The 17,022-nt window shown below is 38.7% G+C and overlaps 2 protein-coding genes across 5 annotated transcripts in view; one reads left to right on the forward strand and one right to left on the reverse strand.

The window, feature by feature from the left end:
• Positions 1 to 10: 10 nt before the first annotated feature.
• naa35 (N-alpha-acetyltransferase 35, NatC auxiliary subunit) lies at positions 11 to 15,943 on the reverse strand. 3 transcript variants are annotated; one of them, XM_054774406.1, is made up of 23 exons: positions 15,777 to 15,943; positions 9,526 to 9,651; positions 9,419 to 9,452; positions 9,220 to 9,334; positions 7,700 to 7,774; positions 7,437 to 7,604; positions 7,294 to 7,360; positions 7,187 to 7,230; positions 7,064 to 7,114; positions 5,547 to 5,630; positions 5,357 to 5,471; positions 5,112 to 5,290; positions 3,880 to 3,939; positions 3,681 to 3,787; positions 3,516 to 3,582; positions 3,353 to 3,451; positions 1,985 to 2,163; positions 1,753 to 1,889; positions 1,594 to 1,661; positions 1,387 to 1,527; positions 1,144 to 1,266; positions 397 to 477; positions 11 to 319 (listed from the first exon to the last, which is right to left on the reverse strand). In XM_054774406.1, exons 1-23 carry the CDS (start codon positions 15,847 to 15,849, stop codon positions 275 to 277), a joined length of 2,238 nt encoding a protein of 745 aa, XP_054630381.1. In that variant the 5' UTR covers positions 15,850 to 15,943; the 3' UTR covers positions 11 to 274. The 3 variants fall into 3 exon arrangements, with proteins under 3 accessions (XP_054630381.1, XP_054630380.1, XP_054630383.1); XM_054774405.1 differs by having other exon boundaries at positions 15 to 291; positions 15,777 to 15,942; XM_054774408.1 differs by lacking the exon at positions 15,777 to 15,943 and adding an exon at positions 10,426 to 10,541 and having other exon boundaries at positions 15 to 291.
• The window catches only part of agtpbp1 (ATP/GTP binding carboxypeptidase 1), a 38,196-nt gene continuing 31,719 nt past the window's right edge, over positions 10,546 to 17,022 (forward strand). The window contains exons 1-3 of one of the 2 annotated variants that reach the window (XM_054774404.1): positions 10,546 to 10,877; positions 11,614 to 11,669; positions 15,784 to 15,914. The gene's annotated coding sequence lies outside the window, so the exon portion shown is untranslated. The remainder of the gene's footprint in view (positions 10,878 to 11,613; positions 11,670 to 15,783; positions 15,915 to 17,022) is intronic. The other variant, XM_054774403.1, reaches the window with a different exon arrangement.

The following is a 17,022-nucleotide window of genomic DNA, read 5'->3' on the forward strand; positions in this document are numbered from 1 at the left end:
TTTAAAAGTTGTTTTTTTTTTTTTTTATTACAATTGAGACATGCACAGACGCTTCTGGAAGCAGCTTCCATTGGCCACACGCACACGTACACACGCGCACACACACGCACACATATAGTCAAACCATCACTTTACAATTGCATCACAAACAAAAGACATGTTATTGAGACATGATCAGAACCACAGCTGGTGATGACATGTTGAGTGTTGTGATCACATGACCTTCAATGATCAAATGATCTTGACCACAGGGAAATACCTGTGAGCCGTGAAGTCAAACTCCGGCAGTACCTGGTAGTGCAGACGTATGATTCAGTCGCTGTTACAGTGAAAAACATACTGTACAAAAAGCAACAACAACCATGCAGAAAATATGTGTGTTTAAAAAATAAATACCCTTGTCTCTTTCTTGTGTCCTCCAGCCAGGAGCTTCATCACCACAATGTTTGGTTTGGCCACTTTCAGTATACGATTCACCTGCAAACAAAACTATACTCTTACGCCCATGCTGGTCAGCAAAACTAATATTTTTACAAATACTATATACACATTTATTTTCATGACCATTTTTTATGTTATGACCAATTTATTTCATGAAATTCAAATTTTACAATAACAAAATTTATTCTAAATGTTACATCTTTCATTCCATGTATTACCTTTATGTATAACTTTTATATATTTCATGGCCAACACTTTCATGACCAATTTAACAATCTCATGACACTTACACTTTTGCATGTTTGTCACACAAACGTATCAGATCATCAAACAAATTCAAATATTAGTCAATGACAACGCAACTGAACACAAAATGCAGTTTTTAAATGAACTTATTATTATTATTAAGGGAGAAAAACAAAATCCAAACCTACGTGTCCCTGTGTCAAAAAGTGTTATTTTTCGCTTTCATGACAATTTTGAAGAACAATCTATTACCGTACTTTTCTCGCCAATTTACTTATTTCATGTCCAATTCATTTATTACTTTCGTGACAAGTTTATTTATACATTTTCTGACCAATTTATTTATTTCAAAAAATTTGTATTTCTTACTTTTATGAGCAATTTATTAATTTCATAACTTCTTTTCATGACCACTCCATGTACCCACAGAGTTCTATTGCACTGTATTGTATTTACCTCGGGGTCGGGGCTGGGCACGTTTTCTAGGATGAGTTTGGCCTGCTGGAAGTGTTTGCTGGCTGCCAGGTAAAGGTCAGCCGAGCCTGGTGGAGGATTGTACTTCTTCAGGTCGGACATTTCCTGAAGAGTCGTGAACACAAGAGGAACAATGACGTCAGAAGTCAGACACAGCCTTGGACCGCATTTCTGGACCACCTTTTTCTTGAGATTTTAGGTCAGAACGTTCCAGCGTCCACCTACCTTGAACTGTATGTAGTGAACGGGAGGAGGCGTGACCACGCTGCTGAAGGGGGCGAAGCGGTGCTCGTAGCGGACCTGCTCGCTGTCCAGCTCAAACTGAGGCTTGCGCACCTTGCCGTCCATGTCCAGCGCCACCATGGTCTTATAGGCGACAGGTTATTTATTGACTACACCCAACATGGCGGACAAAGGTGAGTGGTATCCTACCTTGTACATGCCAGCACACATGTTCTGGTAGGCTTGACTCATGGTGATCTCTTTGCTGAGGGGACGAACTGCACAGAACAGCATCATGGATTTCACTACATGGTTGCACCCAGCAGAGGCCGCAAGCAACTAGCACGTTTACTTAAGACTACACTCTACCTTTCTTCTTTTTCTTGGTCTTCTTACTGCTGCGTACTTTCAGCTGCTCCTCCAGGATCCTCTCCTCTGCCATCTGAGAAGCGTCTGCTCTGCTCAGCGTGGACATCAGCCATGCGTAGAGGAACTCTGACAGATACCTGCACTCGCCAACACACAAATTCACTCACTGTGGTGCCACAATGTCAATCAAACATGAGTATGTTGGTGCAGATAGGTGTCCCGTGTGTCGCACCAGTAGATGTAGTAGTACTCATGCATGCTGTACAGCTCCAGCTCAAAGCCGCTCAGCAGGTACTGGATCATGATCCTCAGGTTGTGGTAGAGGATCCATGTCCCCAGACAAGCCAGATGTTGCCGCTGAGGTTCCAGCTTCATCAGCAAGCTGTGCAGCGCCGCGTCCACCTTCTCCGCCTGACAAAGTTAGTGATGCTTAACTTATTTTTACACTTGCATGACAGTGAAGGATGCTCTAATGTGACATAAAACATATGCCTACACAGTGAATAAATGACATTTCATGATGGTGATAGTTTGGAACAGATTATTTCTATTTTCACCATTTCCTATGGGGTGGGAAATTACGGGTTTTAGGGCCACATAGGAGAAAAAAAAATCTGAGATTTACGAGGAAAAATGTCGTAAATTTTTACGAGAATAAAGACGTACATTTATGAGAGAAAAAGTCATACATTTATGAGAAAAAAGTGGTAATTTACGAGAATAAAGTGGTAAATTTACAAGAATAAAAGTCGTAATATTACCTTTGCCCAAGGCCAATGGTTACATAAGTCTCCCTTTTTCATAGCTGTCACAGGCAATGCCTGTTACGACGGAGTATTAATATAATCTGAGATTTCGAGAATACAGTGAAGTCGCAAATTCACGACACAAAAGTCGTAATATTACGAGAATAAAGTCAAAATTTATGAAAATAAAGTCATACATTCGCGAGAAAAAAAGTCATACATTTATGAAAAAAACATTGTAATATGATAAAGTCGTAAATTTACAAATTTTACAAAGTTTTCTCTCATAAACTTTTCTTGTAAATGTATAATTTTATTCTCAGGGTCCAACACTGTTTTCTACGACATAGTATGAGGGCCACATAAAAAAAAAAAACAACTAATATGAGAATTCCAGAATAAAGACCGAAAATGTATGAGAATAAAGTTATACATTTACGAGAAAAAAAAGTCGTAAATTCATGAGAAAAAACTTGTAACATAATAAAGTTGTAAAATGTACGACTTTATTCTCGTAAACTTGTAATATTATGTGAATAAAGTTGATTTTATTTATTTTAAAATGTATTACATTATTCTCGTGAACTTGTAATATTATGAGAATAAGGTCGACTTTACGACTTTATTATATTACAAGACTTTTTTTCCTCGTAAATGTTTTTCCTCGACTTTATTCTCATAAATTTACAACTATAATTTTCGAAATCTCATATTAGGTTGTTTTTTTATTTTTAATGTGGCCCTCATACTCCGTGCTAGAAAACTGTGTTGGACTCTAAGCAGTTCCACTGTATCGCATAATATCTTGTCATGCATCCGTGCGTGCAGAAGAACAGAGCGCAATGTTACATCACCTCATCCTGAAGCGTGGCAAACTCCTCGAGAATGTGGCCCAGCTTATCTCTCTGCCGAGCTCGGTTGTGTCCGTGGATCTGGATGAGGCTGCAGAATGGCTGGAGTGGAAGCACAATAGTTAGAAGGCACCGGGCTAACCCACCACGTTAAGTGGGGACGTACCCTTGAACAGTGCGTGACAAAGGAGTCCACGTAGTCCTTGGCTTGGTGGTTGTTGAACAGGCAACACCTGCACAGAGGCGGCACACACTCAAGACTACTGTGTGTCCACATGTACATTTGTATTATTTTTAAAAACATCTAAAAAGAAAGTGTTATGAGCCTTACTTGTAGGAAAGGACGGGTGGACTGACAAAGTATCTGAGGGCGTCTTTGATCATGTCCTGCATCAAATGTGTGCCAAACACTTTCTTATTGTCTATCAAGAAGGTGGTCTGGATGGAGGAGAGCGAGAGCTTCAGTTGTCAACAGTATTGCATTGCATGTACAGTATTTTGGATCACATGCAGTACAGGAGGGAGCTCACCTGAAGCAGAGATCTGGACAGCACACATGGAGACTGCTCGCTGAACTCACAAAAGAAGTCCTGTTGTTCAATGGAACACATGCGTTATATACACATATACAAGACCACATAGATAGATCGATAAGATAGATCACCGCACATGCATCAAAGTAATGTATAACTTGGTCATGAAAGAAAGAAATACATTGGTCATAAAACGTATAAATTGGCAATAAAATTGAGAAACTGATCATGAAAGTAACGACCAAAAAATTGATGGGTCGTGAAAGTAATAAATTGGTCATGAAACAGAAAAATTGCTCACAAAAGTCATGATCATAAAATTTAGACGCTCGTCATTAAATTAATAACTTGCTCATTAAATAAATAAATGGGTCACGAAATTACTAAATTGGCCATGAAATAGAAAAATGTGTCAGGTAAGTAAGAAATGAATTGGTTATAAAATGTATAAATTGGCAATTAAATAAGAGGAATCGGGCATGAAAGTAATGATCAGAAATAATAAATGGACATAAAATAAATAGGCCACAAAAGTATTGGTCATAAAATTTGTAACTTCACAATTATTAAATTGGTGATGAAAAAAATAGGTCATAAGCTTTATAAATTGGTCACGAAATACAAAAATTGGTCACTTAAGTAATAAATAAAATTATTAAATTGGTCATGAAAGTAATACATTGGTCACAAAAATAATGGTCCTACAATTAATAACTTGATGATTAAAGAAATAAATTGGTAATAAAATAAATAAATAGTTCATAAAAGTAATGAATTGGCCATGAAATAGAACAATTGTTTATATAAGTAATAAACTGGTCATATGTCAAAATTGTCAATGAAATAAGAGAAATCAGTTGCAAAAGGTATAATCAAAAAATGAATAAATTGGTCATGAAAGTAATAAAGTCATAAAAAGTCATAAAATGAAGAAATAAATTGGTCATGAAATAAAAAAGATGGTCACAAAAGGGTCATGAAAGTAATAAATTGAAAGTAAACAAATTATTCACACAAATTATTCACACAAATTAATAAATTGGCAATGAAACAGTGGAATTTGTCATGAAAATAATGACCATAACATTAATAAAGCCTTGAAATGAAATACATTTGGCATGAAACAGAGAAATTGGTCACAAAAATACAGTAATGATCATAAAATGAATACCTTGGTAAATAAATTGGTCATGAAAGTAATAAATAAATTGGTCACGACAGATAGATACCAAAATGCCGTGCAGGTTGGTGGTGTTGATGACATCACAGACGGTCTTGATGCGCTCGATGAGCTTGGCGAAGTAAGCCACCATGTCCTCCCTCTTGATGATCTTGGCGTAACGAGGAAAGGTGGGTGGCAGCAGTCGCTGGTTGACCAGGGGCTCAAAGCCCATCATGATGGGGTGATCTGTAATAGGGTGTTAGCCCGTTAGACCTGTTTATCATGCATTGTGCGTTGGGCTTGTTTGTTGACCTCCTTTGGTGGTGTCGTTCTGTGATTGGATGCCATGCTGGACACTAGAATGAATGGCTGATAGAAGGTCCGCTGCCTGGGCAACAAGCTTCTGGGCCTCAGCCACGGAGCTGGTCTATAACAACACAACCACGTTAACTTCAATGTCTGTCCACCTTCATGCTTCAATACGAGTACGTTATTAGGTTACCTCTTTCTTTGTGAAGGCAATGAGTGCAGTCAGGAGAAGGCGTGTGAACTTGATGCGATTAAAAAGTGCCAAGTATTGCTGGTGCTGGGGAAATACACACAACATACAGTACACACACATTTCTTCATCAAGTGGAAAGTCAAGAGCTTGTATTTTGGTTTTCACCACTGTCATTTCATCAACATTTTTTTTTTTTAAATTTAAAATGATCACCTTGCTTTTTCTGTTCATTTTGGTGACACAATTGTTCTTTCAAGTTCTTAAACCGAGACAAATTAACTACCAACAATTATAGTAGTATTTTTATAGCATAAATGAATAGCTAACATTTGAACAAACGCAATTGAATACTGTAAATTCTGGTGTATAAGACGCTACATTTTCTTATACTTCGAACCCTGTACAGTGGTGCCATCTCCTTTACTTAAGAACTACTAATTGTTTAAATACTGTGCCGCTCGCGGGTGAGTCAGGACATTATAGCTCTTTCTTTGGTAGGAGCCAATCACAAGCTATTAGTTCACTCACAACAAGCTTGTCAACCCACTGGAAGTCAGTACTAACAGCACTAAATTCATCACGCAGCAACTTAATGCCCAATAGGTGTATATATAAATATGCAAACATGTCCCAATATGACTTTAAAATAAAAATAAAAAAACTACATTTTAAAGTTATCCAATAAGGCATTGCGTCTGAGCAACGCATTCATTGGGGCGCTGCAATGACGTCAGCTGCCCTCTTTTTGCTTTGGGCTACGGGTCCTCTGGCTCCCTCTGGTGGACAGGAGCAGCATTGCAGCTCCATTTTCCATGCTCTCTATGCGTTCTGTGCTCTCCAATTGTTTTCATATTAAACTCGTATTGATACATGTTCGTATATTTCTGAGGTATAACGTTTGAGTGTTAGTTGCTGTGTGATGAGTTTAATGTTGTTTGTAAGATGAAACCGTGAGTCAGACTCTTTTTGAGTAATGACCTCCTGCAATTTCCGATGGGATGACAAGCTTGTCTTTAATTTATTCATAGCTCATGATTGGCTCCTGCCAAATAAAGAGCATGACTGGTCCTCACGGACTCGTGCGTGCAACAATATGCCACTTTATGATGTGTACACGTGTGGCTTATACACCGGTGCGACTTATATACATTCACTGTATATCGTATTATGATTTTGCTGTTTTTTTTTTTTTTTAATAAAAAGCAAAGACATCTGGATGTAGTTTATTTTGAAGCTGAAAAAATGTTAGTTATACATTATCCATTACCTATATATTTTATTTCATACAGATTAGCTGTGCTAATTCAGTGGTAAAACTATTCCATATAAATACATATTTCTCACAAATGGGCTTGTTTTTCCTGTCCTTTCTCTGCTGTGTGTGGCGGATTTTTAAAAACATAAATAAAATGCCGAGCAACGAGCCATGTGACTAAGTACCTATGTTGATGTGCCTGCTATCTAGCTCGAAAGTAATTCCAGTTGTGAGGCTACGTAGCATGAAAAACCCCACTGACCTCCCGCTCCACCTCTGGGTCTCGTTGTTCTCCCTGACGACTGCGTGTGCTCTGAAAAAAGAAGGGGAAAAACATCAATTACACCTATATGAGGCAGCTGTAGTCAAGTTAAGTTAAAGTTACCTTTACTTTTCTCTGCAACTCATCCTCCACATCTTTCAGCATACCTGAAAGAGCAAGAGGGGGCATCAGAGATAGACACAACACAGAAGAGAATGGTAAAGTTATACCTGTCACCCTCAGGTCTGTGACATTGTTGGCCATCCTAAAGCCATAGGTCATGGCTTGAAAGTCCTCCTACACACAAAAAGCAGACCATGAGCACAGGTCAGTCCAAAGCACCACAGGCTGACACTCGATCCACGGCGCCCACCTCCTCAAACACAGCAGCCTTGTTGACTTTTTCACGTGCAATGTCACAAATCTTCAGTATGCCCAAGGCGAAGGCTTTGAGGGCGGGCTCCTCGATCAGGTCAGGGTTATGGACGTACAGGCAGGTGAACACCGTCTGCGCAAGGGAGTGGCCCTCCAGCCATGTGATCTGCACACACACACACACACATACACACATCGTATGACATTATAATATGAATTTCATTGTGAGAAAGATGACAGAATCCTCAGTGTGAAACTCACCAAACAGCAGAAACATGTGTCGATAATCCCGATGAGTTCAGGAAGACTAAGATCTCTCACCTTGATGGCGTGTTCCTGCAAGGAATAATAGTCATAAAAATATTTGAAAGTGTGTTTATTATTGAATTTTTCTTTTTATCATATACCTGTTCCTTTGGAACAGTTTTAATATTATATTGGAAACATTTTATCTTTTCACTAGTGCTGTCACACGTTAACGGAAGTTTCCTTTACGGGCACTATTTTTTTTTTACGTGTGATTAACGTGCCCTCCTGTTTGACCCTCGGCCCACACCATAGTTTGAGGAAGCACCGGTGACTGTGTAGCCATGACCGGGAACAAATATTAATGAGAAATGAATAAAGAAAAGGGTATTTTGATTGGTAAATTTAGCTCCAAAGCACTGTCAGATGGCTCTTGCAACAAGACCAAAGTTATTTGTATCTACTGTCACTGTGATTTGGGTTATCACGGATTACGTCGCCGGCCAGAGACTAGAGCAGTGCAGGCATTGTTTTTATTGTCACATGTAGTGTAACCTTGGTATACGAGTGTCCCAACTAACAAGTGTTTTTTTTTTTTTTAGATCCGCTGATTTTTCCTTTGAACTGCAAGCTAAAATTTGGGTTAAAAGCTGCTATTTATGGGCTGTCAAAATGTATATTATTTTTTGAATAAAATAATGGGCCATATTTCCAAAATTGATATCCCTTTACATAAAATTTGATGTAGTTATCATAGTTTCGTATTGAATCCTTTACCCCAAAGAGATTTACACCCCTACTTATTGTAAATAAAAACGTATTTCTATTTGCCATTAAATGCAATTAACCATTAGTTAACTATGGACAAAATGTGATTAATCACGATTAAATATTTAAATCGATTCATAGCCCTACTTTTCACAGAAAAGAAGTGGATGTATAAGATTAAGCAGACATTTTAATTCCTTTTTTTTTTCCCAGGGTCGCTCACGAATGGGACGTGAGACGCTTTTTTTCCATCCGAGTTCGACAGCTGCCACGGTCCAAGCAGTCCAAGCATCAGCTGTAGTAGTTCTACACTTGATCAAACTTACTTAAGATTTGTCAGATCAAAACACGATTGCTGCATAAGACTTCAAAACGTTGATATTAGCGTCCCCTGCACTACTTTCTAAATCTGCACTCTAAGCATTATGGGAACTGTAGTTCTTTTGGCCATACATTTGCCGCATCATTGTTTTAAGCAGCAGGGTTCGAAACATGTGAAAAAAGTAACAGCTTAAGAGTCCGGAATTTACGATAATTTGTATTTCTAATTGTGTTCTGTTTTTTTTTTATTTATTATTTACTAAATTGTCCATTCATTAAATAATTGTAAAATAAGTGTATAGAAGCTGTTAGACACACATTTCATGACCAATTTATTTATGTCACACCCTTTTCTTTCATGATTCTGCAAAGAAAATCTATCGACACACATTAACTTGTCTTTGTATTTCCTTGCTTTAATTCTAAAAACATCCGCACTACTGTACCTTGATAGCTTGGTCAAAGTTGAGCACTTTCCTGTTGACTTGGTTCCCAATCATTCCTGCATCCATCTTCGGGTCCATCATTTCGATGGCCGACATGGCCTCAAACAAGCCGAACCTGCAAGGGCAACAAGGTATTGTGTTACTAATGCATGTGCGGATCTGTGTTAGGTGATGGATATGAAGTCATGTGCACACTCACAGCTTGTCATGAAGCAGCTCTCCAAGGTTCAATTCTGGTGGGAATAAATAACGTTTTAGACATGCGGCACATACAGCTACAAGTAATGCTTGATGTACGTACTGTACCTTTGCAAGAGCTCTTGAAATCATGTGTAATATCCACCCAGTTGGCGTTGTTCTTCATCTTTTCTGGCATGCCCAGACCCCAGCCGGCATCGTCCTCCTCTACTGATGATTTCATCACCATGACGACTAATTGAGGTACACACAAAAACGACCACATCACATATCAGATCAGTTTTCAAGCTACATTTGACTTTGGCATCAAATGGAAATGCAGTTAATGATGCCGTGTGGCAAGAATGAAGAATTAGTCCTTTTGTTTTCAGCAGGAGCCTAAAATGGTGTAAACTGCACGCTTGAGTGCACTTAAAACTGTAGGGCTTTCAAGCCACCGCTTTGATGGTTGCTGACTGCAAAAGGAAGAAAGAAATGTTAGCCTACTTCTGTGTGACTACACCATGTCTCAGTGAATTAAGATAACAATTGCAGCTAGAGCCATTACAGCTACTGTACAATATCTGGGATTCGGTGTAGCATTTTGCTGATACGTGCAAACTGAAATCAACTGAAGTGCAAAGAAACAAGGCGATAGTACAGTAGACGTTCTCCAATCTACTGCTGGGACAAGGGTGGATTTTCACTCCAAACTCATTAAGCAAGTGACAGTTGACAAAAACAACACGATCACGTTCAAAGAGAAAGCGAACCTTACACACGACTTACTTAATGTTAGTGAACGACTAGAAGACCATAAACAATTCTCATTCATAATGCAAGGTTCTAATATGAGAATATACAAAACTGGCTAGATGAATGCTACATTAGCTGTCATACTGTCTTAAATTAACATGTTTATATTTCATGTTTTAGCGAACATGTCTCATGACGTTACACTACAAACGCCTCTCAAATACACTATCGTCGTGGGAAAAGGACGTGTTTATAGAGAAAACAGAAGCGTACCTTATTGTTTTGTGTTAGCCATGTAATGTCAGGAAAGGGGAATGATTTAACTGCAGCGTCCCGGTCGCATAGCTATGACGTATCACAGACAACCAGGAAATAACCGGGAACTGTAGTTTTTTGTATCGTGTAAGGAAAGCCAGGGGAGACGTTCATAGCTCCACATTCATCCCTACCACTACTTAAATGTATTTATTTGTATTTGGTGACGACCATGGCGCACTGGCTTTATCAAAGGCTTTTGTGCGCTTAAATCCGCCGTGAAAGTCATACTCTCGCGTGGTTCCCTGACTTGACAGCCCCTCTCTCTCCTTCTCTCTCTCTGACAGTTGGAGCTGCCCCTCATCACAACATCAACCAGGGCGTTACTTGCAGCCAGACGACGCTGGACAAATACACCCCCTGGGAGGCCACTGTTATCTCAAAGAGGGCAGCCGTTCCTTCCTACGCGGGTTAGTAAAGTTTACCGTCTTGTGACGTCGTCCGGGCTCACCGCTTTGGCTTAACGCGACGGGGGTTTGCCTCAAATCGGCTTTATTGTTAGCGTAGTCCGCTAGGTTGGCGCGCCGTTATTGAATGTCTGGTCCAGCAGGTGCAGCAGTGGCTCCGGCCCGCTAACCGAGAACACTAATAGCCTGCTCGTTTGACAGCCTCATTTAATAATTCATTCACATTTATCTGCGTTTTATGTCTTCCCGAGGATCCGGGGGGGCTGTATATGAAATGAGTCCTGAAAGGGGGTTGATGCATGCATGCATACGTACATGCATGCAGGCTACCTACCATCTGTCAGCCTGCAATGGCCGGCTAAGGAAAACAAACATCCAGGAGCAACCTTTAGGGTGTGATCAGCTGCTTCTACTTGTACTTGGCTCCAAGTGTCAAGGTTGTTGCAGACAGTCTTACAGGGCTGCATTACGTGCACAATAGCTGCAATAAATGCACTGCAATGTACTTATAGCTTCAACATTCACGAATGAAACTGTTTATGACTTGTCTTCTATGGACTTTCGAGTGTTCCTGTATTGACCCACACTGTACACTGTAAACTCAATGCAAGTGCTGCACACAAATGTAGCTTTTACAGAGATAAACAAGGGTGTGGATAGGTATTGCTGTAATTATATTTTTATGTATTTGCAGTACATATACATATGCATGTTAGCATTGTGTTTCTTTTTCTTCCAGACATGAAACGTTGATGTGATGAAAATGAACAAACCTAAAATGGCCTCAGAGAAGGGGTGAGTTGGTAATTCCTTTTAAAAGTAAACACAATTGCATTGCATGCACACTTGCTTGTATAATAATTGTGCAGTTTGTCCTCTGTGACAATCCTTTGCTTCATGGTGCAATTTTACCTTTTAAAGTCCATGTACAGCAAGCATGTGTGCGTGTCTCTGTGAATGACTAAAACCTCACTCCACTCATGCATTCAGACTATTTGTCCTTGTCAATTTTCTCTATTTTAAAACAACAAGTGATACAATTACAATAATAAAAAATATTAGGAGAATAAGTTCGTAATATTATGGGGGGAAAATTAATTGTACTACAATAAAGTTGTAATATTATGAGAAAAAAACCTGATAATTTTACAAGAATAAATGTACACTATTAGGAAAAAAAAGCTGTCATTTTACAGGAATATGTTTGTAAAAAAAAAAAAAAGTCACAATAAAAAAAAATTGTAATATTATGAGAAATAACCTCAACATTTTGCATACATATTTTTTAAGTTATTTATTCTGGACAGTGCACATCAATGAACAATCTGACACTACTGATACTGCAGATTGTAAATGAGCCAGCTTCTAGAATAGTTGCTCATTTTTGTAGTCCCGAGGCAAATGTTGTTAATATTATGAGATGCACTTACAAGAGATAGTCATGGGAGTTTATGAGGAAAAATGGTTATATTATGAGAAATAAAGCAAATCTTTTTTTTAAGTCACAGTAAAAAAGCTGTAATATTATGAGAAGTAAACTTAATGTTTCACAAGAATACTTTATATTCTTAATATAATGAGAAAAAAATACTTACATTTGTAATACAATACAATACATTTGTAATATAATGTAAGTAACCTGTAGTTTTATAGGAATACATTTGTAAAATGAAAAAAGTGTCACATTACTAAAATCATCAGAAGGAAAAACTGCTAATTTATATGAAAATGTTTTAAAAATAATTGTTATTTTATGAGAAAAAAACCTAATAAGACCAAAGTGTGTGTTGTTAAAAATATAATTTTACAGGAAAAAATCCCATTATATTATATGAATAAAAGTGCTGTATTACAAGAAATAAGATTATGGGACTAAAGCGTTAACATTATGAGCAAAAAGTGATACTATACAGTTATATTAGGCAAAACATATAAATAGAAATATTCATTGAAAAATGTTTAGCATTACAAGAAAACAGTCCTGTATTTCTGTATTAAATTCCTGTATTAAAAAAGTAACCTTTTCTCATAATATTAGTACTTTATTCTTGGAATGTTTCCTTTTTTACATTTTTTGAAGTTTGGGCCTGATAGTGGTTGGTTTCTGACATATGTAATGTTTATTCAGGCTTGTTTGAATCCTCTATGGATCCTCTTTTTTCCTCTGTATTTTTCCTTTCTGCTGTCCCCAGTGTGCACTCTCTGCTCTCTGTCTTTATAAGGACATAGGGAGCATGGAGCTCCACAGGGTACAATCACTGACTTTTCACTCTGTTTGACGTTGCTGTACCAACACGTCACCTTTGACCTGAAGTGTGAGCAGCGCTGGCTCACTTATTGAAGTCCCCTTGGGCGCATTTATATTTAACCGTGTGTTTTGTTAGTTCTATAACCATCCTTCACATATGTGATCTGTCAAAGCATGCGTGGTTTAGTGCAAGTTACAATGCTGCGGTCTTGCTATAGATCCTCCCCTCTTGAAGGTTATAATTCAGGTTTTGTTGGAAGAGCTGCTGATGTATTGTCTGTAGCAAGTGACATTTTGGAGGCCGTGGATTTGGGAGTCATTCTAAAACAACTAGAAATCAAAGTGCCCTGTCATAGAGGACCACAACCATTTCATACAAGTACTGTAGATGAAAGCACTATAACTGTACATAATACCGCTTTTCCACTGGAGAACAAGGATCTCCTGTATTTTATTTTTTGGCATGATGGCCACGGTAGGGAGATTTTATCCAAGAGGAGACTGAGGGCTTGTGGAGACTGTAGAGCTCCAATAATAGGAGGAGAGCCTTGTCTGGCTGAGGTAGTACCATCCAATGAAAAAGGCAAAGACACAAATGTGGAGGTAAAATCATGCCAAAAACACACAAAACATGTTTTACTCACACCCAAAAAAAATCCTTCAAAACAAAAAACAATTGTACAAATACGGAAAACTGTCACATCACTTTTGGCACTAATCTTCCGCCTTTCCACACACAAAAGCACTCTGATTGACACACAAATGCCAGTAAAGCTTCAGAGAAATGGCCTGCAATTTGCACATCACAACAGCAGCTGGCGCTGTTGATTCAATTTAGGGTCGCCAGGACGATTGTTTTCCCCTCTAATCTTTATTCAACAAGACGACGTGAACACACACCTTCAATTCTTCACAATAAATACTTAACATGATCGTAATGGGGTTGTTTATCACTCAAATGAAAGCTCATACGTAGGGCTGGGTGATATATCGATATTATTAATATATCGATATTTACTTTAAGCACAATATCAAAAACAACCATATTGTTCATATCAATATAGATTGGATGTGCGTTGTGTCTCCCTCATTTCTCTGCACCTGGTCCGCCCCCCTCTGTGCATGCAAGAGGAGGGAGGATGGGTGGAGCAGAAGCCTGGCGGCTCAGTCGGAACGACAGCGTCTACGGTGGAAGAATGAGTCAGAATGTGGCCCTAATGCTCCATCGTAGCTAAGTAATTTGGAAGTATTTGGAATTCAGAGCATTAAAAAAAAAATCTTCTTCACCACATTAAAACTTGGCGCAAACTCCAATACGAGGAACGTGTGAAGCTGCGCGCTGGCTGCACGACTGCTGCCACAACACAAAGCGGTGTCCGATCACATTGCTAAAGGTCCCCGTTGCAACAGTGGATAAAACGGATTTAAAGGGATAATTCGGATTTGTTGACATGAAGTTGTATGACATCCCCATCAGCAGTGTAGTGTGTCAATGACACACACACACACACTTTGTTCCGTGAGCGGAGTTCTGGTCGGATTTCGGTGAGGAGGAACGCACTTCCGGTTAGTTGCTGGGGTCTCTTATGTTAAGCATTTTGCTTCTCAAAACAGTATGCGTTCCAAAGAGTAATACATTTGTTTTGTGATGCAAATGCAAAAGTGTGGGATAAGTCACCGTTGATGCACTACACGCTGATGGGATGTCATATAACTTCATGTCAAAAAATCCAAACTATTCCTTGAAAAAACTGCTGAAAACCATGGATTCACGATGCCCAGCGAGCTTCGGAGTCATAATTATTTAGCACGACAAGCTCTACCACAAACGTACAAGGAAGTCAGACAGACAGGTGCTACGCCTCGTGCAGTTGACAGGTTGGTGTTCCTGGCACAAAGTAAGGGCATTTTTTATTTGATTTATTTTATTGTTTTATTTGATAGGGACAGTGCGTGTTAAACAGCATTGCTGCAAATGCACCAGAATTAGCCAAAAGGCTATTTTTCATCTGTTGTCCTTGGACAGATGTTAAAAATGATCTCCCTAAAACAACAGTAAAAGGATTATAAAAAGAACAATGCAAATATGAACATACTTGTGTCTTCTAAAAATGTTCACCTAAAAAATACTACTGTTCAATTTAAAGTACAGTATTTTTGAGTTGCTGACATTTTAAAATTTCTCTTAAACCGGGCACTCCTTCATATTTTGTTCTTTTGTGCTTTTCTTATTAGCTGAGGATTTGAGTATAGCTAAAGGTTTGTTATAAAAATAGACTATATTTGACAAAAAGAGAATGGCCTACTTTATTTTAGCGGCTATTTTTAGATTAGATTTGTTTTTGTGCACGTTGCATAAAGCTTTAAAACTTCAAAAAACATCCTTATGTTAAGTATTTACTTTAATAAAACTTGACACCTGTATTTGGCTTTGATTTTGTCAAGAAAGGCCGCAACTTCAATTTTCTTTTAAGAATGAGAAAAGTGAGGGAGATGACAGATTTTTCTAGCTTTTGGCACTCATAAACAGACTTAGGGACTCATATTACTGTTAGAACATCATTGAAAAGTTACTTTTGGGGACCTTGAATGTGTTTTTTGTCCACCTTGTATGTACAGGAATGCAATTAAACAACTGAACACTTTGTTTTTACCTGTCAGTGTTCCCAGTACCTCCAAGGTGCAGATACTACTGGCCCAACTGGAGAAGATGACCGGCGACTCCATGGTGAGAGATCCCGAAACGAGCCGGCAGATCACGTCCAAGCTTCTTCATCTCATACAGACACAAGGTGAGCATCAACGCCGTAACCATCGTAGCCTGCAGACATTTAAGCAGGGTATGGTGTTCATTCATGTAAATGGAAGGAAAACACAAAACCTGAGCTTCTGTTTTCCCTTCGGCAAGCAACAACACACGTGAGGCGCTTAAAGATTTGACTGGAGGTGTGGACGTGTTTATGTTTTACAGCCACGCCGACCTGAAATAGTGTACACAGACAGTGTACATAGTCTCTAATAGTGATCATAGTCTCGAACAGTGGACACAGACTCACTCTCTCACACACACACACACACACACACACACAGCCTGAAATAGTGGAACACACACAAGCTTAAAATAGTGCGGACAAAATAGTGCATACAGTCCAAAACATGAAAGCCGTCACATCCTCCTCCTACTGTTGCTATGCACTGACCTCTGGTGGTGTACACTATGCATTACAATACAGCAGGGTTGCTCCAACTATAGTATTTTCGGCTTCAAGCCCAAACATAAAAAAAATATGAAAAAAGAGAGGAAGTTGTAGAATTGCAAGAATACGTTTGTGGTCGTCATTTTACAGAAATAAGATATTTTATAACGAGAAAAAAGTTGTAATATAAATGTTTACTGAGAGAGATACAGTATAATATTAAAGTAATAACATCACAATATTGAAGGAATAGTTGGTATTTTTTGACATGAAGTTGTATGACATCCCCACCAGCATTGTAGTCCAATGACAGCGACTTACCCCCCACTCGGTCCCCTAAGTCCAGTTCTGGTCATATTTCTGTGATGAAGAACGTAGTTCCGCTTAGTTGCTGGGGACAATTAAGTAAAGAATTTGGCTTCTCAAAACAATATGCGTTCTAAAGATGAATACATTTGCATCACAAACATGCCTTCTCAAAAAAAAAAAAAGACCTCACAAAACACTCTTGTCTCCCGAAGGAATACGGCGGGACTTGGGATTACCAAGTGGGGGGTAAGTCGCTCTTAATGGACTAAAAGGCTGATGGGGGATGTCATACAACTTCATGTAAAAAAATCCAAACTATTCCTGCTCTCTTGAGAGTAAGGTTTGAGTGTTATGAAAAAAGTACATTAAAGTTTTTACATTATATGAGAAAAGC

This window comes from Dunckerocampus dactyliophorus, chromosome 4 (genome assembly GCF_027744805.1).
Source record: "Dunckerocampus dactyliophorus isolate RoL2022-P2 chromosome 4, RoL_Ddac_1.1, whole genome shotgun sequence".
Classification (NCBI taxonomy): Eukaryota; Metazoa; Chordata; class Actinopteri; order Syngnathiformes; family Syngnathidae; genus Dunckerocampus; species Dunckerocampus dactyliophorus.

What these genes read in the sequence shown, in the direction of transcription:
- naa35 (XM_054774405.1), bottom strand. Translation starts at nt 15,849, where the DNA reads ATGGAGTCGCCGGTCATCTTCTCCAGTTGGGCCAGTAGTATCTGCACC. An exon ending in TTGTCACGCACTGTTCAAGG is followed by an intron (nt 3,452 to 3,515) that starts GTACGTCCCCAC and finishes CTTCCACTCCAG; the next exon opens with CCATTCTGCAGCCTCATCCA. An exon ending in TTGCCACGCTTCAGGATGAG is followed by an intron (nt 2,164 to 3,352) that starts GTGATGTAACAT and finishes TAACTTTGTCAG; the next exon opens with GCGGAGAAGGTGGACGCGGC.